The following is a 27760-nucleotide window of genomic DNA, read 5'->3' on the forward strand; positions in this document are numbered from 1 at the left end:
CATTGCAAACATTCTCATGGAATGAATGCAATTATAAGTCATTCAAGTTCATGACATCAAATTGATCAAAATGTCCTCTAGCATTATCTAATTCTTGTGTTATGGACAAATGCTTTCTAAGTTCAGTCGATATACTAAAATACCTATTATTTCCAAATAGGGCAAATGAATTTCCATCTTGGCATTTAGTGTAATGTATAAAATGTACTCTAATTCGTAACTTTTATAGAACATGTAGTTTTATATAAGTGTTTTCCCACAGCGTGGTTAAAAGCACTTTACAATTATTGCCCTGGTATGGATCTATGTCGCTACAAAATCCCTTTATACTGCCTTAACTCCATGGGCAGCATACTCTCCATTGCTATCCTAACAAGTCCCTACTCATACAGCTGGCTTAACTGGGGCACGAACTGGTTCAATTCTCTTGCAATTGCCCAGGGACTTTAGCCATTCAGAAAAAAACGTGACAACTAGGCTCTAAACTGCAACCTGCAGATTCCAAGTCAGCCCCTATAAACATTCGACAACCAAAACTCTATGTAGGATTTTAAAATCGTTCAGCCTAAACACAAAAATTAAATGTCCGTTATTTTATCTAAATCTTCTTGATGATGTCATCATAATGTAGATGTGGATGACAAAGTGACATTTGTCATCTGGCTTCTGAGAGGCACCAATCTGAAAAATGAGAAGGAAGCAATGATTATATGTATGTATGTATGTATGTATGTATGTATGTATGTATGTATGTATGTATGTATGTATGTATGTATGCATGCATGCATGTATGTATGTATGTATGTATGTATGCTGGGATTTGTATAAAATATATATATAAAAATATACGTACGCATACATACATACATACATACATACATACATACATACATACATACATGCATCCATCCATCCATCAATCCATCCATCCACCCATACATACATCCATCCATCCAGCCATCCATGCATACATACATACATACATACATTACACACTTGTGACATAAATTTACTGCTATTTCGCCATTGTTATCAAGGATCATCATTTGATAAAGTAATTCAATAGAGTTTGCATACCTTTTTTCTCGATAGTTGAGAGCATTTTCTATGCCTTTGACTCGCTGTCTGCTTCTTCTGATATGATCGGAAGTGCCAAAGGTGAGATTACGTCTTCAGTATACCTTTCATCAGTACGTGTCATGATTCTATCCAACTAAGGACAGGACAAACAGACTAATCTCAGTATATTGTTTATGAGAAGGAATGCTTAAATTCGTAAATTCTATCAAAATGGATGAGGAGTGAGTATTTACTTTGGATTTTTAATTTATAAAACAATGTTATTATGGCTTCCTACTTGAAAATTCTGGGTTAAACAACATTGGAAAAGTGTGTGTTTGTTACTCAATATATTACAAAAGCTAAACAAAGCTATACAAAGTTTGTTAATGTACGTACAATAAAAAGATTTCACACATTTTTTAATCTTTCGCAATTTATTGAGTTACAAACAATGGCTTGGTATATATTGTTTCACATTGATTTTTCAAGAAGGGAGCCATGATAAAAAAATTGAGTTAAAAATCCAAAATAGATATCCAATATTCATCCATATGGCTACTTCAAAACAGAGAAATTTATCTAGCTGAAATATTTCAGTATTATCGAGACGCCAAAGCAGGGATTGAAATATGTAAAGGGAGGAACAGTATATCTTGAGAAAATATTAGGTTTATGCAAACTAATGGAAAAAGTGAAAATAAAGTTGCATTGCTTTCTTGTGGTATACTTAAATTGTTAGCTTGCTTAACCCCTTTTTTACAATATTGTTTGATTATTTTACTTCCAACTCAAAATCTTTCTTTCTACAAAAGTTGCTGATAGAACGTTAAGATTAAAGGTTGGATGAATATACCTGAATGTTGATACAGTAGTATATAGGTGAATGTTGCTATGTTGCCTCGTTAGAAGTACAAGTTATTCGGAATGTGATGTAACTTTAGTTATAATATGTTGGACAATATGTTAGGTATTGGTATGCCTTTTACAGTGCATACTACCTTATTGTTACAAGCTACTGAAGTTATCATCATAACCATTGCCGCTTTTTGGACGACCGTGGTACATTTATCTTATTATCAATATCTCAATACCTGACTTTCCACAAATTCCATGTGCTTCATCAAAGAATCCACTCTATAAACAAATACAAACAAATACGAGGTGAACAAGTCGCTATTGAGCCTCTGTAACGTGTGCAATCGTGGTTAATAAAATTACAAATTAAGAATTGTTAATTGGACAATTTGGAAATGAGTTCATCATTCGATTAAAATAATATGTACAACTAGCGTATATGTTGGATATTGCATTTTAGGAACACACACCTGTCTAAATCTGATATTCAATACAATGGCAGCTCTGCAATAGGCTAACGGAAAAAATTGTAAGTTTACAAATATTATAATAGTGCACACATTTATAATATTTTTTACATGATAAAGTGCCTTCCACGGTGGATGTCGTGTCATGGCGCTGGACAATTATTACCCATGTTACATACCTACATTGGCGCATCGACCGTTTATATAACATCCTCAACCCCAGGGAGGAGAATATACAAGCCACTGCAGCCATTGCAAGCGATTAGGATGAAAGCATTCACATGGCAGCTGCTGTCCTACCAGGTCCCTAACTATATACCAGGACTAACTAGCGAACAAGCGTAGTTCAAATATTGCTGACCGAATTTAGCTAATCAGAAACAAACGACGGCGGCGGCGTCGGCGAGACTTTGACCTGAAATATATACAGATTCAATCACGGCCTCTCTAACTACCCGACCACTATGATTCCACTTTTCGTCTTGACCGACCTCAAGTAACGATTTACAAACAACCATTAAATAAATCTTAACTTACTTTTGAAACACCTCTTTAATCTCAACGTCCATTTTTGTTGATTCCTCGTGTTGTTTTCTTGCAAAGTACCTCTCCATATGAATCAATTCAAACAAGCTTAATAGTTTATCTTCTTTGACTGTCAACCTTTGTCCTAAAAACAAGGTAACCCATTATTTTATTTGGTACATATTGAAACAACTTAGATAAACAACAAAGACAATTAGAAAAAAGCAAAATTAAGAGCCAGGACCAGAAAATGATTCTAAAAGAGCCAAGAATATCTTATACTGGTATCGTCACCCAGCCCACCATTACATTCATTTATATGACTGTGATTCACTCTTTAGAGTCACCATTTAATACTCAGCCCCCCCCCCTCTGCTTACGACCCCGTTCTTTTCTCATCAAACGTGCATGTATTTTTTAAAAGTTATTGGTAAACTAATAACAAGAAGTATCTACTTACTCAGAGTTCTTTTGCCACGTCTGATCCTGGGACAGCAATGACCCAAGACTGCTTGAACACACATCCGAATATGCGAGAAGATTATTAGTGGTGGAAATAACATTGGACGCCACTGATACTCCGCAATAAGTCCATACCTTTGAAATTTCCAAAATAAATCGGTGTGATCCTGCACTTTGGAAAATGTATAGCTGTGGATTAAATAAATATTCAAGACAAAGTGGTTATTTTTACCTTTAAAGGCCGACTTCGGATTAGCACTGAAATGTAGTTGTGAAAAAACAGAGCTGTAGGAAAAGTTGGTCTGAAACAAAAGAAAAAATACCGCCAATGGCGTTGTACCACAACTGTACAGTTTTTTAAAATGTTTATTCATATGGTAGTCCATGCTAACAAGAAGTGTTCATTTGTTGAATGACTATCCAGTTAACCATGTTGCTATCTTTACGATATATGCTATCATTTGGCTGTTGCTATGGGCGTGGTCATGTTGTTAGATATATTTACATACATTTTTAAATGTTTTTGTTCACTTGTGTATGAATTCCTGATATTGTCTTTCCAATATATGTAATCATTTGGCTGTTGCTATGGGCGTGGTCTTGTTGCTAGGCATATTTACATACATTTTTTGAATGTTTATTCATTTGTCTTTCTATTCCTGTTGTTATCATTGCAATATACGTGATTATTTGACTGTTGCTATTGGCGTGGTCATGTTGTTAGATATATTTGCATACATTTTAAGATGTTTTTGTTCACTTGTGTATGAATTCCTGATATTGTCTTTGCAATATATGTAATCATTTGGCTGTTGCTATGGACATGGTCTTGTTGCTAGGCAAATTTACATACATTTTTTGAATGTTTATTCAATTGTCTATTAATCCCTGTTATCTTTGTGAAATACACGACCGTTTGGCTGTTGCTATGGGCGTGGTCATGGTTGCTAGGGTATTTGCATACATTTTTGGAATGTTTACTCATTTGCCTACCAGATGATGTTATTTGACCAAAATATACTGCCATTTGGTTGTTGCTAAGGGCGTGGTCATGGTCGCTAGGGCCAATTTTCTCAAAATGTTTTGAAGAAAATCTGCAGAATAACACTTTCAGAAACATCTCACCAAGTTTCAGACTCAGTGACCACGTACTTTTTGAAATATAAGTTTTTGACCAAAAATGAACATTTTTACACCTAATTTGCATATCACTCATGGAATCATTGTATGCTTAATATTTCTTCATCCATACATCCCTAGATGCATTCCCATTAAATTTCAGCCCAATCTGCTCAGTAGTTTTGGAATTATAGATTTTTGACCAAAAAGACACATTTTTAGCTGAACCTCAGTTCAGTTGTGCTTATAAAACCATGTAATTCTTATAGCTCCCCTGTAAAGAGTACCTGGGATTGGATCCCTAACTAATATTAAATTGATAAAACCTTATTAAATACAACAGAGCAAACGCTTTGACTATAAGTAGCATGTCCTTAATTTGGTCAAATTCTTTTGCTAAAATGATAACATTATGGTGCCTGCAATAATTAATTTTACGCGTATAATGTTTTTTAGCGTAGAATTACAATCTCTGATCAGTAATATGGTGTAAACTTTAACTGTTAGATGTATTTTTTATATCTATTTATGGTAACAGGTATAGTAAAATGATGGAATCGAAATGAAACAAACCAAAAAACACAAAAAAATAACCAAAAAACATTGAATGTAAAGCAATGATAATGTTTAAGTTTTTCATTTACCTTGTGTGTCATACGAAATACAACAACAAAGATGTGATGCTTACCTGAACATAGCAATTAACAGGTTCACCAGAAGAATGTTAGACAGCACCATGTACACAGCCAATAAAATTATTACCAATGTATGGTATCTCTCACACCTTGGCTCACCAGACAATATGCTTGTTTCATTCGTCGTGCAACCTTCAACTTGAAAAAAAAAATTAAAAAATATTAAAATGACACCAGAATGGAGTCTCTGTATATTGTAGCTGTGATCTGTGAAATGTACCAGAAGAGCAAAATGACGATGCACTGTTGTCAATTTAATTGGAAAAAGATTTGTTACTGTACGTACAATAACAAACACTTTTCACATATTATTATTGGGTTGCGAACAAGAACTTGGTCTATATATGTTATTTCACATTGTTTTCTGCAAGTAGAAAACCATAGTAAAGTTGTTCTATGAATTAAAAATCCAAAATAACTGAACAATTCTCATCCATATGGCCACTGTTAAACAAATAATCACTTGTACATGACTGTTTATACAGAACGATTTTATAATTTCTTGAGTTATACCTTCAAATTCTTCTAAGAATAATTCTCCATATATTTGGAAGTAAGGTTTGTAGAATATTCCATTCATTATGGGCCACGTCCGTTGTTCGTCGGGATACAGGATGGCTTGTACAGATACTCCATAACCTATCATTATCACACAAATGATACCGACGAAGAAGAACAGGTCGACCATCTACAGAAATGATACAATGTAACAATATGTAAATTTAGACATGAAAATATTAGATGCTGACAAAACATGCAGTAATACATTCACAGATCAGGAAGATATATAAGAATAGATGGATAGATAGATAGATAGATAGATAGATAGATAGATAGATAGATAGATAGATAGATAGATAGATAGACAGAGTTTGCTTATATGGCATTATGTATACCATTGATACACGATATGTTGTGGAGATAGACATATAGGTATAGATAGATAGATAGATAGATAGATAGATAGATAGATAGATAGATAGATAGATAGATAGATAGATAGACCATCCATCCATCTAAAACATACCATTTTTCCTATCATGATCAGTTTAGGTCCTATTGTTCTATTGATTGAAAATATATGCATTATTCGGATATAGAAGAACAGGATATCCACAGCCAATATGTATCTTCCAGCATCCAAATCACCACTGTACTTAACAATAATTGCTGCATAGAAACCACCCAGACTTATAAAATCGATAATGTTCCAATAGTCATCAAATATCCAACTTGTGATCTTCATATAAAACCCAGATGTTTCCCGCTGGATTAGCTAAAATATCAGATAAAACAAGCCTCCTTTTGTTCAAAAGTTACATGAAATAATGTGTATGGCGTCAGTTGTTGATCAATGCATATTTTCATGTGGTGTAAAATACCTCGTCAACACCAGTAGTAGTTTTTCATATTATATATTTTGGGAGATCTACTTTTCCAATATTCTGCCTGATTATTTCTCCTCACATTGTCCATCGTTTTTACTTTCGTTGTCATTATTTAATCCAGTTTTATACAACTGTGTGCTTCCGAACGTCAATTTGATGATCAAAACGTAAATGCGTATGTATGTATGTATGTATGTATGTATGTATGTATGTATGTATGTATGTATGTATGTATGTATGTATGTATGTATGTATGTATGTATGTATGTATGTATGTATGTAATGTATGTGTGCGTGCGTGCGTGCGTGTGTGCGTACATGCATGTATGTATGTATGTATGTATGTATGTATGTATGTATGTACTATGTATGTAATGGATGTATGTATGTATGTATGTATGTATGTATGTATGTATGTATGTATGTATGTATGCAATGTATGTAATGTATGCGTGCGTGCGTGCGTGCGTGTATGTATGTATGTATGTATGTATGTATGTATGTATGTATGTATGTATGTATGTACATGCATACGTACATACATTGTACATACATACATACATACATACATACATACATACATACATACACACACACACACATACATACATACATACATACATACATACATACATACATGCATGCATGCATGCATGTGTATACATACATACATACATACATACATACATACATACATACATACATACATACATATATGTGTGCATATGTGAGTGAGGTGAGTGTGTATATTTATTAACTATTACCTGTCGTATTTCATCGAATACAAATGTTGTGACCCATATGATTAACATAATTTCTGGTGTCGACAAGTGCTTCTTGTAGTCAACCAAAAGAACACGACTGAACAACAGCAAGAAGATGACATACCAAAACTGAAAGCGAATTATTATAGAGAAACATATTATTCAAAATACAGCCATACACACGATAAAAAATACGAGTACAAAAATATCAGATCATTTCTGTGACATTTTATATTTAGAAAGTAGTGTGCTGTAGGTCGACAACACAAGACATGTAAACCTGGCTCCGAATTCATATGCTACAAGGTTCTACCAGGGAAGTATAAGCTTCATCCTAATATGTTTTTGTCATTATTATATAATATTAAACCCCTTTACTTTTTTATTTTTCTGATATGCAATTTTGAAATTACTTTTATTATATTTTAGACTCTCACAAATTGAATGCAGTATATACAGATAAAGTTGTGAAAAGGCGCCCTCAAATATCAGCCAGCTAAGCAAATATGAGCCCGCATAGCAAATATATGCTCAAACGAATACATTTTATTGACAATTGGACCAAAAGCCACCATTCCTCTAAATTGTCTCGCACACACTGCTTTATTGTTATATAATATTTAAACCCCTTCACCTGTAATAATAATAATAATAATAATAATAATAATAATAATAATTAAATAAATAATATATAATAATTATATTAATAAATAATAATAATATATAACCAGTTATACTATTATCAAATTAACCTGCCTTTGGTCGTTGTTTGATCACTTTTTCTTTCATCTGTTTTGGGATATATTTCTACTACTCTTATTACGAGTTGCATCGATCAACAATTCACTTCAAAACACAACATGACATGAACACTATAGCAAATTGGACAACCAACATCCATATATCGCATAGACTATGGCATTTGCCTGATCTTCTACCAACAAGGTGTTTAAATGTTAAAGGGAACACCACTCCAGGAAATAAAGACATTTTGGTAAACTTCAGGTTCTGGAGAGACATTCCATAATTCCACATCACATTCATTTCGCGCTATTGTCAAGTAACACAAAATTAATCTTATTTCGTATTTGTGAATGTCTTAGTACTGGTCCAGTGTTACCCCATAGAAATGAGCAGATATGCATATGTTTAAGATTAACAATAAATATTCATGTACTGTTCATCTACTACATTTGCATGTCTGCTAATTCCCAGGAACAATACTGGGTCACAGCTAGGACAATGAATGTGAAACAAGTTTCAATTAAGTGTTTTATGGTATGTTAAATTTATGATATGTTAAATCATGAAATAACTCTCCAGAACTCATGTGTTCATCAAAATGCCTTTATTTCCTAGGAGTGGATATCCCCCTTTAAGCTACAACACACTTACTGTGCAGTAGGAGAATTTGACAACAGGAGAATCCAGAAAGCTGACGAACTTCTGAAAGGGCCTAAGATCCTTTTTTGCTCGAATGTCGATGCCTTCATTTGAACCCAAGGAGGCACTGCCTTCTTCTATGCTATAACATAAAGTGTATGACAACATTGATGTGATACCATGTATAGTCAGTCGGTTACTCTATCCTTCTTGACCATGTAGGGTAATATGTTGCAGACACTTCAATAGAGCATGTATTTATCTATACCTTCATACGGTGGATTCAGGGATGTTAACTTTACAACAACTGTGGTCGCTGTTCGGCCACACTGGTCCTGGCTCCAAAATGGTGACAATCAAATGTATCCATCTTGTTTGATATTTCAATATATGGGTTGGCTGTAGTTTAGAACAAACATACATTTCATTCTTAAAGGCGATAAAAGGCTATTCCATGTAAAGCAATATGAAATTATTACATTGTTTCGAAAGTTTGGCTACATACCTTAAACGATGGTCACGGTTTAGTTTTACCAACGGTGTACTATCTACGTCATGGGTCACCTAAAAAAGATAAGTATATAATTACACATATGTATGCAGCCAACACCACACTCACACACACACACACACACACACACACACACACACACACACACACTCGTTCGTTCGTTCGTTCGTTCATTCATTCATTCATTCATTCATTCATTCATTCATTCATTCATTCATTCATTCATTCATTCATTCATTCATTCATTCATTCATACTATGCCTCGTATCTTGTAGTCTTCACTTCCTAAATCGGTCCTCTAGGGCCAGGGCTATAACTGCAAAATTCTTATGAGAGTGGTAGTTGGCATATAAATGGACACATGGGGCTTTTGTTGTAGGTTTTGAAAGTTTCTTAAGATTGAATGGCAACAGCACATTGTGGTAGGTGATTCCATAATGATTATCGTGGTGTCTGGAAAGTAGAGTTGGATGAAGGGGCTTGCATGCATCCACCATTCATCCGTCTGTCCGTCCATCCACCAGTTCACACACACACACACACACACACACACACACACACACACACACACACACACACACACACACACACGTACGTACGTACGTACGTACATACATACGTATGTACGTGCATGCATGCATGCAAGCACACTTACGTACGTACGTACGTACGTACATACATAAATACATACATACATACATACATACATACATACATAATAACATACACATACATACATACATACATACATACATACATACGTACGTACATACATACACACATACATACATACATACATACATACATACATACATACATACGTGTATACATATATCCATCCATCAATACATCACATTGTATATCAATATATCTATCTACCTCAGATTTGTAAACAGTAGTCCCTTGGTCAAGTGAAGTGAATTCCGATTCGTCGTTGTCATATGTGACGTGTGGCTCTCGAAAAGTCAGAACACAATACAGCAGTGGTGGAAACAACAAACAGCAAAATAACTGTAAGTAATACACATAAAATTGTTAACATGCCTATATGAGTATATTACGCGTTAGACTAAAAATCATTCATCAGCAGAGTATGGTCAAAGGAAAAGAAAAAATATTACATGTATATGTGATTCACGCGTTTTGTGGACAGCCAATGAGTGCCATTTAATAGAATGACTGAAGTCTATGCATGGTCACATCTACCGTCACAACCCATTTTCACTATAACGCTAAAACACACGAACACTTGGGTTCTATATTGATAGGTGGGTTGACATAACCTTTGTAGATCGACGATTCCGATAATTTGGAATACGTCATTCTGAACACTATCGTCGACATGGGCAGATGGAAAGCTCAATTGTTCTTATTGTACTAAGTTGAACTGCTCAAACATTATAACCTTTGTAAGTCAATTATCTCCTAGTTTGCTCACATAATTTGTTCTGCATCATCAAAAGACAACTTTGACTTACACTCAAAGTTGACGTGCGTTCACTGTCAACATTTCCGTACCAAATTCTACTTAGTAGCTCTTGTACAGCAGTATGAGCGACGAAGTTCTTGTCATCAGCACTTATCGCTAAACGCAAACATGTAGAATTTCCCCAGAAGTGTAGAGGTCGAACTAATAACAATAGGGTAGCTTCCTCGTCGGCGTTGTAGCATTCTGTCAAAATAGCATAGGCCAGCTGCTCATATTCTCTAAGAATGAAAGACAACATAACAGTGATTGAACCATGTTGAGAACCTTTCTTCCTGCAGCTACCCAGCTAATTTCCTTAACATTTAAAAGTTGTTTGGTTCCGGTTACCCGACCCCACCTAGTTTTTCACGCAGACCCCAAATTTTTTTTTACATATTCGAGAAAAAAACACGCGAACATTGTGAAGTCTCGCAAGAAATAGTGGATGCGGAAACTGACATCAACTGAAAAAGACAATATAAAACTGTTCTTCAAATCTGTAATGGCTGTACATCTGATGAGAAGAAGCCAATAACACAGAAACTATATGGAAAACAACAGAAAAACATAACTACCTGAACTAGATACACACATACGAAAAATAAATTAAAAAAAAAAATCTAACCTACCCCACCTATTTTAAAATTGAATGTGATCGGAAGCACACAATTTGTTTTACGCCTTATCTTCAATGTGAACGATTTTTCAAGATTTCCTTTTCTCATCTTGCCAACAATGACATTTAATGATCTAGAAATATTTACATAAATAAATATATACATTCTAATGGACACACATTTACGGTCTTCTTTTAGTGGTCTGAGTTCTTATCTATATCCAGTGATATCGCAAATACTGGCTCCCACTTACTGTGTCCTATCCGTCAATCTCAAACGGTTGTCTTCATCAGTTTCTCTCTCCGCCATTGATTTCAAAAACCGACTCGCCACCAATGCTGCTGCCATGGCATCACTCATGCTCTCTAGAAATAACTTTGCCATCTCGTGGCGATTTAGAAACACAGCCCAGAGGAACAGCTCTCGTCGGGGTTTAGCGAAGACACCGATTTCTAAAGGAAACAACGACATCGACTAATGGATATAGGCAATAAAACTATAAGGTTTGGAGTGTAAAAGTGTGTGACTCTAACTCAAACATGGTCAAGAAAATAGATAAAAACTAAAGCTATCGTTGTTGCATATACTAGATAATACAGGTGGGTGATAGTGGATCCTTCGTTAATATGTTAATATAATCACCCTGTGTTGATATAATCACCAAGATAGTGGAAGCACTGGATGATGTTAAATCTGCAGTCACGTGAGGAAAACCCACTAATCAAAGAGGCAGCGCTACTGCGAGTTTAACTACATCAATTTTCACGTACACAGATAACATAATATGTATCAACATGCTGTAACAATAGTTTCAGTGGTTTTACTTTTTTAAAATCTTAGTTTGCCTATAGCTTGATTTCCGTAAATACCTTCATTGCTATTTTGATCCCCATCCTGAACTTGATATTTATTGTCATGTCGTAAATATAGAACTTCATAGGTATTGTCAGCCAAATCTTTGATGAGATGTCCAACATCACGTAGCGTGAACCTCGTGGTTCTTTGCTGAAAAACAAGGCAGAACATAAATGGATATTAACCCATACGACAATCTAGCCTTTACATACACCAGAAAACAACCGACAGGGTTATCTAAGGCGAGCATAATCATGTATGGCTCGGATGAGTTTTAAGTTGGGGACAGAGGTTGTACGCCATAATAGCCCGACCCCTAAACGACCGCGCGCGCATTTATGAGTGGAATTCCACCGATGCGATGCGGTCGTTCGGGTAAATTCGGCAGTGGGAGCTTTCGCTTCTCACTACAGCATTATGGAATAAGATATTTCGGAAAATGACCATATATGGAAGTTATCGGCGAGTCTCATTACAATAGCTTCAGGAGGAGTGATATCACAACCACAGTAAACAGCGAGAATGCAAAGTACTCAGTGCAGATCAAATTACCCGCCTACTTGTAGGCTGAGTTGTGGTAGGGCATGTACTCACTAAAACTTATGTGTTGACCCGTACCCATAAAATAACCAAATCCGTAAAGGTTTTATCATATACCAGATGTAGTGAGGTGGAAACATTATTTGAATCACATATCCACATACTTGATATGAAAAACATACAGGTTGGGAGAAAAACAGACAACGGTAGAATCACTGAACACGCAAACGGTGAGCTCACCACTTCTCATATTTGTCCAAACAAAAGGTGATACGGAAAAGTGTCACACTGATTCGATACGTGAGCTCCCCATTGAAACAGTTAGAAATACTGGGCATCTGATAACATTGCGTATTGAGAGCTGATGGTTTTGTATTTGACTTATTGTTTATTTTTCACTACATAGTATTAAAGCTTTAAAAAATGCCAATACTTTCTTCAACCCATGTCATTCTCACAGATATTTGAAAAAGTAAAATAGAGAGCAAAATTAAGTTTCTTTCTTTTTTCCCTCGAATTTTGTTTAGTGTTTTTTCAATTAAGTGGTACAGAAGAAAAATCCATGTTTATATTTTTTTTCAGAAAAAAAAAAACAAAAACAAAAACAAAACAACACCAACACCAAACTGAAACTTAAATTACACAATATTTTAGTGTAAAAAATATTCAATAGTCAAGTCAGCAATAAGGTCCGAATGGACATGTTACATTATACAACATACAAAGTTTGTCTACCAAAGTTCAGCAATAGATTTCGTCTTAGCTGGCAAATGCTATTAAATGATGTGTCACCATCAGTGTGGCTGACCACAAGGTTTTATGTTGAGATAGTCACAATAAAGATAACACACACATCCCTTACACGGTGTCTGCTCTGTATGTTGTTACATTGTATTTGTTTTTGTTATTATTAACAAAATACAGAGCAGACTAACAAAATACAGAGCAGACACTCTGTAAGAGATGTTTGTATGTTATCTTTATTGTGTCTATCTCAACATAAAACTTTGTGATCAGTCTCACTGATCTTGATACATTGTTTAATAACATTTGCAAGCTAAATTTTATACACGGATCTTCCAAACTTACACATTTTTTCGTTACGCTTCGTGATTTCACTTTCTTTAACAGTCTGTACAATAAAGTGGTATGTCTTATCTGTAAAATATAAACATTAGAAATTTCCTTATCAATAATACAAATATCAATTGCAATGAAGGCAGATTGAGTTTCAATCGTGGCAATGAACTTTTGATGGACCATTACTTAAAAAACATATCCTTGGTTCGAATGGAGAGATAAAATTTATTGGAAATCCTTTCATAGACCCAAGAAAGAGCCGATGATTCACGTTTATAAAGAAGTGTTGTAGGAGAAAGTATAAATAATTATAACTGTACCATATAGCAGATGCAAAATATTCAATTATATTCTAATCGACAAAGAGATTTGTTTATCCACCGGAATATATGTGTGGAGAAGCAAAGTTTAAATCACTCTGTCTGGGAACCAGTAATGGATTCTTCGTGGTAATTCTGAAGGTGATAGATTGTTTTTACACTTACATAAACGTTTAACAAAATGTTTACCATTGAAACGATGGTATCCCCAATACGCCTTTCAAGATGGTCAGAGATGGCTGTTACGTTTCCCATAGCTTTCAAATTTACCCTAGTAGCAGTACTGTTCGACAATACTCAGAGGAATTTTCTTTTCAATGTCAAATGAAAAACAAACAGCGACGAGGAAAATGGGGAAATCATGCATTCTTGAAAGTAGTCATTAGTCTTACCTTATTGTACAGTGTTGTCAGCCTCTTCACCGTCAAAAATGTACGAAGATCAACGCCATTCTCAATGAACAACTTGACAAATTCAACCTGGTTATTGATAAACGCCTTTTCGAGTAATTGGTGTCTGTCCTCAACCTATAGATAACAAAACAAAAATCTTTGCTCAATGGAGTTTTTTGCATCTTGATGCTCGTTTCTTCAAAGAGAAACAAACCTTTTTAGGAGAATAAACACACCCAGAAAATTAAAAATACTATGTCAGTGACATACAGCGAATCCAAAATACCGTACAGCTTAACTTCTCTGATGCAATCATGTAGAACTTTAATAAGAAACTATGCCACATAACAAATTCAGTTACTTGCAACGTTTTCTCTGGATAAAATGAGCTGACAGCGTGCCTCTCAGTTTAAAAGGTTTATTTCATTGACAAAATACAGCAATTAATTGACATCTTGCTATTAAAGTGTAGATGTGCAGTTTCTTATTGAGATATGTGTGGCTGTATCAAACATTGGAGCTGAACGGTATTTTGAAATCCACTGTACAAGTGTTTCTGTGAACTCAATGGGTGATATAAACAGGTCGCCCAGACACGGTCTATGTTAGCTATTTGGTAATATTTCAGTGACTTTAAAACTGCACTTATAACTGACAGTTAATAACACATACACAGACAGTTGTTAAATTATAAATATAATTCGACATTAATTAGAGGTCAATTTTATTCACAAGTAGAGAGTAACACCATGAACTCGTGATCAGGTTGGAGACGCTGATTTGAGGGTGTGGACTCAAAAATCAATTTGATTGGATTTATTGCGCCATTATGTGTACAGCCTCACGAAGAAGTCTATCCACGGGTGATTCAGTACTGTGCAGGGGGTATGGTATTATGAGTCAATCGTGAAATCTACCAAAGGAGTTTTAAATAAAAAGTTAGTAAGTCTCAGTCCGAGTTGCTACCAGTGTGTGATAAAATAGTACAGTATTTCTCTATCTTTCTTTCAATATAAATGTATACTTCTTGTAAATGACTGACAGAAAACAAGATTCTGTCCTGTTCCCTACGTCTCTTGTTTCAATTATTATTGCAATAATTGTCAAAGACTCTAGTGCAATGTCTTATGGATTTCAAACCATGCTTTAATCATAGTGCTGACGTCATACCTTCCAGCTTCTACCTGCTTGGCACATGACACTTTCAGCAATATCAATCCGATTCATTGCCAGGGCTAGGTGTAATTGTCCCCTTTTGTCAGCTTTCTTTGCTATGATAGAAGTAAAGAAATAGAAAGTGAATGAGATTCTTTTACTGAATATATTAATTGTTGGGTTAATTACTCGTTTTGGAAATAAAATTATAGATGTACATTCTTTACAAATAATTGCTTACACTCCCAACGGCGAAAGCTATTTATGAACGAATTTAAACGTTGTTTGTTTTGTCACGATTTAATATAATGTTAACTAGTTTGCTATGGACTCGAGTGATTATAAAATGATTAAAATAATAACATACCTGTGAGCAAGGCTTGTAAAATAGCTACATCAATATCCATTGCAAAGCCCTTTGCATTAAGTTCATAAACTGTAATTAGTTCTAAGGTTTCCTTCTTCATACAATCCAGAACAAGACTGACTACTTTGTCCACCAGTTGAAGCCCGAATATATTTTGTGCTTCATTCTTCAGTTTTCTATTATCAAAACGTATATGCAATCGTTGTAATTTATAATATCCAAACCAGTGATATTCCATTGTTATTTTTCATGTAATACGTCTACTATAAACTTTTAATAGAAAATCGTCAAATCTGGAAGCTACGTTGATGCTACATACTTGTGGTAACGTTCTTTCTATTCACAATGTGAAATACCAGAGTCGGTAGAATCTTGGGTATTCCAGTTAAGAATGCCGAGCCCTAGCTGGAGGTCGTGTTTATTCGAATTCAACGACATCATCACATGCAAATCCTCCTGCACTATTGCTCGTGCCATATACACTTTCAAGTAAATTTAAGCTCCCGTTCTTGCCCGTTCTTGGTGGGAATGTTCTTAACAATGAAGACATATAGGAATGTTTGATTACCGTTAACGTTCTACGTCAAATTCTGGTACTGTGTCTTAATGCCATACTATTACGACACTTGGTCTCGCCCATGATTGCATGTCGAGTATATCCGTGCATATTAATTGTAAATATGCAGATTAGCTGTCATTTAAAAAAAGAAAACCTTCACGAGCGTCACCCAGAGTGTCATCAAAATAGATAGAAAATGAAACACAGATGCACTGTTTTAGATTGTTGTTACTACATGCACTTACTTGAGCACAGAGTTTGTTCTTTCCGTTCGAACGTTTCTTACAGCCCAGGTCAGTAAATCAGCTGCTCTTCCTGATCCGGCAACAATAACAACAGGTGTATTATTGTAGATAGCACTTCTCACAGTTTCAAGAGTACCAGGCCCTCCTTCTAATACCAGACAAACAGTCGGAATCATCAAATTTCCATCTTTATCTAAAAAAGGAGAAACGACGTTTTAGGTAAATCATTATAGCAGTTTTTTCTTATTATGTCAAAGGAAAAGAATGCGTGGTTCGAATGAGATTACTGAATCTACTTTATACCTGCCAACCTAAATAGTCAAAATCGATGGGTATATATATTAGTATATATCCCTCAATATCTTGCTGAACTTACCGTAGTTAACAACCCTACAAGATCTTTGTGCTCAAGTCATCATACAACACCCAAGGTTCCCAGAACAGGACTCGTATGGAGATCGATCTTTCAGCTACGCTGCCCGGATTCTGTGGAACCAACTATCTAACAATGTCCGCCCTTCACCGAGTATTGAGACTTTCAAATTAAATGAAGGCATTGCAAAGACTGGTGAACATACACATACACGTACTATTGGGGAGCTCAGCTAAGTTGTGAGCATCCGAAAATATATATTTAATTTATACTAAAGCTAAACATTATGCTTAAATCATGCAGAAAGTGACTACATCTAATCTTAATATTTTACGTAACTGATGAAAAAGATTTTAATGTAGAAGTGCGAAAACTGTTTCCCGGAGAATACTGGCTAGATAAAGGTGATGTGGCCCATAAATTCACAATAACTCGGAATGTAATAGATAAACAACCTACCTTTCCCTTGATGAATCTCAGAAATCGCCCTTTCCAATTTGCCCCTCAGCTCGATTTCTGTACCATAACTACCACTGCTTCCATTGTCAACCAGTATAAAATGACTATGGTTAGGATCAAGGGATGCTTCTAAACCTACAGGATCTTCAACCAGATACCGTACTTTGTATGTACTCTGTAAAATAAATAGTGCGGACTCAACAACAATGGGTAGTCCAATTTAATGGGGTGGCAACTGGCGACGCTTGGCGTAGAAGCAATTAATATGTCAAGGTCGGTTAGACACGAGTGTATTGGGATACTTACCTTGCCCCCTTCATTGATGAGACGTTGACGTCTGTGCACGACCCCCCATGGTACGACGCCAATGTTGACAATGCTTCGCCTACCGTAGGAACCACTTCCGAGGGTGTAGTCTCGTACAGCTTCGCCAACATGTTTCATGACACCAGTGTGAGTGCCTCCAGTTATAATCCATGCATCTGAACACCATGGTAACAAAGAAATGTTACTATACATAAGACTTGGTTAATAATAGCTGTATGAATAATGAACTACGCATTTGTTTCCAATTTCGGGATTGTAATTTCGGGATTGTTTATAATACAAAGTATTTATTAAACTTGACGAAACGATAAAACTAGACTTCTATCCCACTCTAACTATCTAATAGTGTTAGTGGCGGGTTTTATGTGACAAAACATGTAATGAAAATACCACCAATGGCGTTGTAGCACAACTGTACAGTTTTTAAAAATGTTTATCCATATGCTAGTCCATGCTAACAATAGGTGTTCATTTGTTGAATGACTATCCAGTTGCCTATCCAACCATGTTGCTATGTTGCGATATACGCGATTGTTTGGCTGTTGCTATGGGCGTGGTAATGTTGCTAGATATATTTGCATACATTTTTGAATGTTTTTGTTCGCTTGTGTATGAATTCCTGATATTATCATTTCAATATACGTGATCATTTGGCTGTTGCTATGGGCGTGGTCATGTTGCTAGGCACATTTGCGTACATTTATTGAATGTTTATTCATTTCTCTTTCAATTCCTGTTATCTTTGCAATATATGTGATTATTTAACTGGTGCCATGGGCGTGGTCTTGTTGCTAGGCAAATTCACATACATTTTTGAATGTTTTTCAATTGTCTTAATCCGTGTTATCTTCGCAATGTATGTGATCATTTGGCTGTTGCTATGGGCCTGGTCTTGTTCCTAGGCAAATTTACATACATTTTTTGAATGTTTGTTCAATTGTCTATTAATCCCTGTTATCTTTGTAAAATACACGGCCGTTTGGCTGTTGCTATGGGCGTGGTCATGGTTGCTAGGGCCAATTGTGCCAAAATATTTTGAATGTTTACTCACTTGCCTACCAGATGGTGTTGTTATTTGAGCAAATATACTGCCTTTCGGTTGTTGCTAAGGGCGTGGCCATGGTTGCTAGGGCCAATTGCGTCAAAATATTTTGAAGAAAATCTGCAGAATAATACTTGTAGAAACATCTCACAGAATTTCAGTCTCATTGACCAAGTACTTGTTGAGAGAAATTTTTGACCAAAATTCACCTAATTTGCATATTACTGATGAGATCATTATATGCTTAATATTTCTTCATCTATACACCCACAGCTGCATCCCTGTTAAATTTCAGCCCTGTTAAATTTCAGCCCAATCTGCCAGGTAGTTTTGGAATTATAGGTTTGTGACCAAAAAGACACATTTTTAGCCCTAATTTGCATATTACCAGAGGAATCATCATGTCATGAATAAATCTTAATTTACCCACATCTAAGAATGTCCACATCAAATTTCATGCCAATCTGCCCAGTAGTTTTGGAGTTTAAGCTTTTTGACCAAAAATCACATTTTCTGACCCAAAACCCACATCTCTGAAGCAATCATTTTCATTTGAACAATTTCCCAACTAGACCCCAGAAGTGACATGACCACCATATCAAAGCAATCAGTCCAGCAGTTTTTGACTTTAAGTTGTTTACACACACACACACACACACACACACGCGCGCGCGCGCGCGCGCGCGCATCCACATAGACAGACAGACAGACAGACAGACAGACAGACAGACAGACAGACAGACACTTTGCCATGCCTATAGCACTACTGAACCTTCAGTTCAGTTGTACTAAAATGTTTTTTCTACGTGCTTTCCAGATGATACCATCGAAGCAAACGGTGACCAGGAGATATTAACTGCATCACAGAAATATCCCACAAAGATATGAAAAAAGATGTGTCATTAGAAAGAACGCCGACTAAGCATATAATGGAGTTGTAACTCACTTGTACTCAGTGCAACTTTTGTCAGACCGTTACGGAAAACAGCCTTCAGTTTACTGGTTAACATGAAATCTTTAGCGCCCCCAGTGACGGAGATCAGAAGGTTTGGTGCACTCAATCCCCACCACTGCGTCATCAACTGGACGATTTTGTCGGGATCTGTCATGTGCTCCAGCCGTATATACTGAAAAAAAAGATGAATTGTTCAAAATGGCATATACACTACGTTTATGGTGCCCCAGCAATCACATTACTATGTTGAAAATCTTCACTTGCATTATTCAATTTTCTATCCGTCGGCGAAACGAAAAGAATGATTTTATTTATTTAAAAAACATAAAACTTTCATAATGGATCAAGAAGATACGAAAGTGTGTACACAATTTGATCTACATACCTTGGCGGGCTTTACACTGTAACCCGGGAACTCAATTTCTCCGTAAGTATTAGTTTTCTTGGTATCGGTGTGAGTGGAAGATTCCCATCGTTTGCTTTCAGTTGCAGATAGTTCGTCGGTATGAGTTGACCTGTCACGCCCACAATGGCATAGTCGTTCAACGGCTCTGATTTGAGAGAAAATTATTAAATTGATCGTCACGGTCGCACAATCACAACAAACTATTCTTAATACAATTAATTGTGACAACAAAGGGGCGACATTTTCACCGTCGAATATCAACGTTTAATTTCAACCAAAGTTTCAAGATTTGATGATTTTGATTTTACCCATCTACAAACAGACTGTGAAATACATCACCGGGAGCTTCCGCATCTTCTTTCACTTATAGAAAAGGGTGACAAGAGCGCCCACAACGGCTGGTCTTTCAGTCTTTCCCTCATATTGCCTGTCTACAATAAATATATTGTATAGCTATACATGTAGAACATACATAATCGTTACAAAATTACATTTTGAGAATGTTCTCCAAGAAAACCTTTTTTTTCGGTTCCACTTACCGAGTCGGACCGTCTATGTGGTCGCTGTCATCATCTTGACCTTCAGGCACAGTAAAACGACTACATTCTCTCATCTCAAAACTCTGAAGCATGTGTGTCATACGCAGCTGCAGGGAGAATACGCCGTATTCCGGTTATCGAAGAAGCCCCGAAAAGATAAAAGATATGATTGTTTGACCACTAGGGGCGCTGTTTTAGAACCGGAAGTGAGGGCCAGAATTGTAGAGCATTGTTGCGCAAAGCATAGAGTCTATAGGCATCGTAACCACTGACTAAAGATTTTCTGTCATTCCCCGTAACTTTACGCTATAATATTGCATTATCGCCCATCAAATAACGAAATAGCAAATTAACCTCTTGTTCTCCTAATATTTCGCGTAAGTTTGGCTCTGCAATTCGACCGTGAGGAAAACCCAAAAGTAGCAACATTTTGAAACGGGTAGTACACTGACATCTCACTCACGTTTTCAGTGTGACCTCGTCCATTTGCGTTACCGTTGGAGAAATTGTAGCGATTGCTTCCAGTCAAACATCGGAACGGAAAAGGGTACAAAAACAGAGGAAAGAACCCTCAAAATCACAATATACGCTACAGTTATTGCAGCTTGTATAAAACCAATCTGATTAAAATCCGATGTAGATGTCGGCTAATCGTTCATTGCTATTTTACTTTCGTTATTGTGCCTGAATTGACCTTCGTGGTACATGTTTGATCGCCTCCTCTACCGATCAGGACAAAAACGTAAACATGTACCACGAAGGTCAATTCAGGCAAAATAACGAAGGTAAAATAGCAATGAACGATCAACCGACATCTACATCGGATTTTAATCAGATCGGTATAAGACATGGTATGATGAGTGAACCACGTAAACGTTACATGGAAGGCCGATTCATTGAAGGGGTGGGCGGTGTGGTACATCAATCACAATAACAATATTTATGATTCGTTGCCGACTTCAATGGGTTTTTTTATACACTGATGGTCCTGAATGAAGAATAGCAAGCTAACCAAAGTGTGATAGTAAAGATGAGTATATCAATACAAATATGTTTATGCCAACTTATAACCAGTACATGAAATGTTTTTTTCCGGACAAAGTTTTATGATTTCACCTGTGGTGCTACACCACTGTTCTAATAAACAAGAAAGGCCTAAGTATGCGGCGACATCAGTTACAATATAAACATGTGGCTTGGTAATTGTCGACCGAACTCTCAATATTGCAATGACTGTAGCTGGAAGCTGTTCAACCTGATTTAAATCCGATGTAGATGTCGGCTAATCGTTCATTGCTATTTTACCTTCGTTATTTTGCCTGATATTATTTTTCTTGGTACATGTTTACATTTTTTAGCCTGATCGTAGAGGAGGCGATCAGACAAGCTAAAAAATGTAAACATGTACCAAGGAGGTCAATTCAGGCAAAATAACGAAGGTAAAATAGCAATGAACGATCAGCCAACATCTACATCGGATTTTAATCAGATTGGAAGCTGTTGTCAGATTTGTAATTTTCTAATCGTTCTTTTGTCAAGCAACAGACACCAGTAAGGTAAAGAAATATGTTTATCATGTCTACATCGGGTATATTTCGAAGGTCCTCCGTCCAACTTTCAATGTTTCCGCTGTCGATTAGTTCTATTATTTGATGCTTGACATCCACTATTCGTCTCCTCTTCCGTTCTCTCAGAAAATTATCATTTTCTAGTGTTTCAAGACCAAGGGTGACAGCATTTCTGGTGATATCTAGTAGATTTAGAAGTAGTAATTTTCCACTCTTTTATGAATGCACGGAGTTCTTTTACGCCCATTTTGTTGACTGCTTCATACATCGCCATATATACTATTAGATGCCATGACGAAAATTCTGGCCCTCACTTTGTCAGATATGGTGCGCCCTCTCGCGATACTTTCCTGCGAAACAACCGGAAGTTCGATAACCGGAATACGCCGTATTGAGGAAAATTATTCGTTTAAGTTGAATATTGATAATTATGTACATTTACGAAAATTAGGTAATTTTATGACATCCACACTTTGGGGCCACTTCACTGAAGCATTTAATGAACTTTATGACTCAGATACAATAAGCCTTCCAAACGTAATAGTTCGAGGTGAGTGATCTCAACAATGTCGCTATTCTAGTGGGGGCCCGGGGGGGGGGGGGGGGGCTACGTGACATAAATTGCTGAGACCGTCATGATTGTACACATGTGCATGTTACAGTTGTATATATGTACTTTCAAACAATACATAAATAATAATCGCATGAACTTTCATTGGTCATCAAACCGTAGACGTTGCTTGAATATGTCTCTCACGAACGTTTATGGTCAAACACATGTTTGACATGAACCGCATTCAAACAAGTAAAGTCAACAATAACATGGATAATTTATATTCGTACAATTAGTGTAATAAATAAAACAAACAAGAATGTGTTATACTTTAACCATGAACTTATTGTGCCCATTAATCATGATCACAGGTTATCATTTACACTATTTGGTCTCTATCTCCGGACGTCTATGATTAATTGTACACAGATGTCAGTTTTCTTGATGTTTCTCGGTTGAATGCGTCTCTATCACATATGCTGAACGCGATTATAATTCCCACTGTATCAAATTGACGCTAGCCTGTCTCAACAGTCGGTCAATGCGTTGAATGGTGCACGTCAACATACAATAGATAATCTCACCTCTTTAGACTTGTTCTGGCAGGAAAGTTCTCTGCTGACCTGTCTTTTAGCTAATTCCAATGCTATGTCCTCCATGTTTACGTAACGTGGTGCTCAGCCTTTCAGTGACGGAGTTTCGATTCGGTTATCAGTAATTTAAAAGTAGACTTGGTGTCCTTTATACAATTTTAAAAAAATAAAAAATAAAAATCAACTTGAAGGGTTATAAACCTTGAAGTGTAAAGTCGATTGTCCTATCTCAACGACCACTTCGTTCCTTTTGCGGCCCCTAGTAATTCTATCTCTTTCTGCCTGTCATCCTTCTCATAAACTACATACTACAACTTGATGTGATACATATAACTGCCAACACCAGACCGTCGACGAACTGATCGGAATCTGTTACAAACAGTGACAGTAAACAACTGAAGTGGATTAATAACACTTGGCACAGCCTGTTGGAAGTACACAGACTTATATTACATTCCATCATTTGATAAGAACAATTGTATGACCTCTTTACATTAGTTCACAAACAAATTAGAAGTTCCCCTGGCATTTTGTGCTCACATAAAACCGGTCACAAAAACTATCAAATCATGAAATGTATAACAAGTCTCTGCTGTGCCAATATGTTATTAATATGTTACCAAGTGCTATTAATCCCGTTCAATTGTTTACTTTCCTTGTTTGTAACACTAACAGGTTCCTTTCGTCCACAATCTAATCTCGGTATAGTTGTACAATTGAGTACATGCAGAGGAATTTGTCAGCTTGCCACCCTTCTTGTTTTAAGACACGTGTTGTATTTTTACTGTCTATCAGCTGACATCAATAAAAAAGAAACAACAACTGTACGACAATACAAATCAACAACAACAACAACAACAACAACAACAACAACAACAACAACAACAACAACATATATAGGTGCCATAGGTAATCGTGTTACTAATTAGGAGTAATTGTACTCCAAAACAGCATGTAAACCATGTAACCTTACACAAATCAAACACTGCTGACATCGAGGTACTAAATTATTTAAGTGATGGCGTTATTATTTGAAAACTCTATTAAAAATTTAATTAATTCAATTGAGTTCGCCCTTTGTCGGTTGGATAACACATCATTAGATGTGCTCGCTATAAAAACAAACTTTTGAAAACGATGTCGTACTATACAAAACCCGACCATTGTCCACTGACCCACAAACTTTCTTACTTGTCTGTGACTGACCCCCCAAAAGAGGCCATAAGTTAACCTTTTCGACGAACGTGACAGAATCGTATCTTCACACACAGACGACTATATACAGTGGTATACTTTGTACTACATTTGAGCCGTTTGTGTACATACTAATGACAGCGTCGACTCGAAGTGAGCTCTAGGTCAAACGCCGGTCACCTTACGCAGTTTGGAATGAAAACACTTAAAACAGCGCCAATTGTGTTGTAGCACAACTTTACATCTTATACAATCCATGCTAGGTATAGGTGTTCATTTGCTGAATGATTAGCCAGTAGCTTATCCAACCCTGTTATTATCTTTGCAATATGCGCGATCATTTGGCTGTTGCTAAGGGCGTGGTTGTGTTGCTAGAATGTTTATTCACTTGTCTGTCATCATTTGACTGTGGCCATGGGCGTGGTCTTGTTGCTAGGCATGTTTGCATACACTTTTTCAATGTGTTTACTTGCCTAAGAATCCCTGTTATCTTTATGAAATACCTCACCGTTTGGTTGTTGTTATGGGGCGGTCATAGTTGCTAGGGATATTTGCATACATTTTTTTGAATGTTTACTCACTTGCCTACCAGACGATGTTGTTATTTAACCAAAACATACTGCCATTTTGTTGTTGCTAAGGGCGTGGTCATGGTTGCTAGGTCCAATTGTGTAAAAAAAATTAGAAGAAAATCTGCAGAATAATACTTATGGAAACATCTCACCAAGTTTCAGTCTCATTGACCAAGTACTTTTTGAGATATAAGTTTTTGACCAAAATTTGCATATCACTGATGAGATCATTATATGCTGAATGTTTCTTCATCTATACACCACCAGATGAATCCCTATTAAATCTCAGCCCAATCTGCTCAAGAGTTTTGGAATTAAAGATATTTTACCAAAAAGACACTTTTTAGCCCTAATTTGCATATCACTGATGGGATTATCATGTTGTAAATAATTCTTAATCTAAACACGGTTAAGAATGTTCCCGCCAAATTTCAGACTGATCTGCCCAGTAGTTTTTGAGTTTAAGTTATTTGACCAAAAATTACATATTTTGACCCAAATCACACACCGGTGGTAAGATTGTTTTGATTTGAACAATTTCCCAACTAGACACCTAACACCCTAGGTAATATATCCACCAAATATCATGGTAATCGGTCCAGTGGTGTTTGACTTTAAGTTGTCATTACACACACAAATCCGCACTGACACACACACACACACACACACACACACACACACACACACATAGATAGATAGACAGACAGACAGACAGACACTTTGCCATGCCTATAGCACTACTGAACCTAAATAGTTCTGCTGTGCTAAAAACGGTTTTCACTGATGTGCTGTGATTTGGCAATTATTTCGGCAGAAAATAACTTTTAAGGAAAGAACAGGTAATGGACAAAACTATCTTGATGACAATACAATTTGCAATATAAAGTCTACAGTAACCAAACTATCGATTTGCGATGTAATAAAACGGGAACTCCCACTACTTACCCTTCTCTTAGGTATGTTGGTCCCAAGTCGCTACAAATATATATGTACATGCGTGTTCAATCCAATTCCGTTTTTGATGTATGTGCTCACTAATCATAACATGTACAGCTACACAATGTGTCCATGCTCACCATGTCTGCCATGCCGATGTATGACCAACTATACTTTCTTGAGAATAGTCACACGCATTAAAATCTTTCAGCGAAGTGAAAGCAAAAGCATAAAGCAGTCTGCTGTTCACTTCCCGCCATTGATTACTCATGTAGGTATGTCGGTCACAGGGTCACTGAATTCGTAGTTTAGGCAAGGGTACTGACATTGTCTAGCGACGGTGTTGCTGTAATACTGCAAGGTTTTATGATCAATGAGAGGCGCAGCGTAGTTAGTCATATGGAATTGCATTTTAGGCGTAAATAACAGCATATCGCAGACACCTTTCTGTACAATTTGTTGTCATACGAGAAGCTCGTCTTACCTATCTAGTAATGGAATATTCCAATCGTATCGGCACACACGAGGTCGACGTGCTGCACTGGCATGAACTATATGATACATTGTAAAAGAACTAGTGATAAAGGCAGATTATTTTCTTGATGGAATGTATTTCTCAGGCAAAGCGATATAGCATTCCTGTTAACTATGATAAATGCATCACGGTGTAAAGCAGTTATAAAATGGCAAACAACTGCATTTGAAAAATTGCATCGATATCACTGCAGCTGACTCATTCATTAATGGGTTTCACTGCATCCGTGATCTACGTATTCGTTTGTAAAGACGTCGTAAACACGGTTCTGCACGTGCGAGGACAAATGGTTGACAAAACTAGAAACTATCGTAAACATTATCAGGAAAACTGAAGAGGTTCGGATGGGTGTGGGAGTTTATGTGACGACACTGTCATATGATGAGAATCTGATTCGACGGCGCAAATAAAAGCCAACAGTAATGTGTATACATGTCGCGTGCGTAACAGTACAACGACCCTTCTCAAGTATGACCTCAAATCTGAACGAATTCCGGTGTTCGTTGAAATAGAGTAAATTCTACGAATAGTCGTCTAGGGTATTTAACTGTTGATAAAAAACAATTCCCGGAAACTCGGTGTAATGACATGTGAGAGGCTCAGAATGGGTGATGGTAGCCTGCCTATATACTTAATAAGGACTATCGCTACACTATTCCGCTATCCTAACCACAGGGAGATCAGGCTCAGTTAGATTTGTTTACGGATACAAACAAACAAGTGTAACAAATAGACGTGACCTCTGATGTTAACGTAACCCTCCTTCAATCTCTCTCTCTCTCTCTCTCTCTCTCTCTCTCTCTCTCTCTCTCTCTCTCTCTCTCTCTCTCTCTCTCTCTCTCTCTCTCCGTACACACACACACACACACACACACACAC

General features: G+C 36.5%; 1 protein-coding gene across 3 annotated transcripts; it reads right to left on the bottom strand.

The window, feature by feature from the left end:
• On the bottom strand, nt 1-26696 carry LOC144447566 (transient receptor potential cation channel subfamily M member 2-like). 3 transcript variants are annotated; one of them, XM_078137630.1, is made up of 27 exons: nt 26356-26696; nt 23636-23790; nt 20931-21037; nt 20371-20536; nt 19977-20157; nt 17968-18143; nt 17662-17836; nt 16830-17022; nt 16026-16201; nt 15674-15774; nt 14504-14638; nt 13801-13869; nt 12186-12321; nt 11570-11768; nt 10710-10938; nt 10111-10242; nt 9226-9284; nt 8733-8862; nt 7338-7466; nt 6213-6461; nt 5699-5873; nt 5179-5323; nt 3370-3560; nt 2922-3054; nt 2154-2196; nt 1078-1213; nt 1-681 (listed from the first exon to the last, which is right to left on the bottom strand). In XM_078137630.1, exons 2-26 carry the CDS (start codon nt 23708-23710, stop codon nt 1106-1108), a joined length of 3612 nt encoding a protein of 1203 aa, XP_077993756.1. In that variant the 5' UTR covers nt 23711-23790; nt 26356-26696; the 3' UTR covers nt 1-681; nt 1078-1105. The 3 variants fall into 3 exon arrangements, with proteins under 3 accessions (XP_077993756.1, XP_077993757.1, XP_077993758.1); XM_078137631.1 differs by having other exon boundaries at nt 26352-26696; XM_078137632.1 differs by lacking the exons at nt 23636-23790; nt 26356-26696 and adding an exon at nt 21394-21572.
• Between the last annotated feature and the right edge of the window lie 1064 nt (nt 26697-27760).

This window comes from Glandiceps talaboti, chromosome 16 (genome assembly GCF_964340395.1).
Source record: "Glandiceps talaboti chromosome 16, keGlaTala1.1, whole genome shotgun sequence".
NCBI classification, from domain to species: domain Eukaryota; kingdom Metazoa; phylum Hemichordata; class Enteropneusta; family Spengelidae; genus Glandiceps; species Glandiceps talaboti.

Coding starts and splice junctions, on each gene's coding strand:
- LOC144447566 (XM_078137630.1), bottom strand. CDS start 23,710: ATGGAGGACATAGCATTGGAATTAGCTAAAAGACAGGTCAGCAGAGAA. Junction 15,775..16,025: donor TTTACAAGCCTTGCTCACAG/GTATGTTATTAT, acceptor CTTCTATCATAG/CAAAGAAAGCTGACAAAAGG. Junction 1,214..2,153: donor TGGAATTTGTGGAAAGTCAG/GTATTGAGATAT, acceptor TCCTGTCCTTAG/TTGGATAGAATCATGACACG.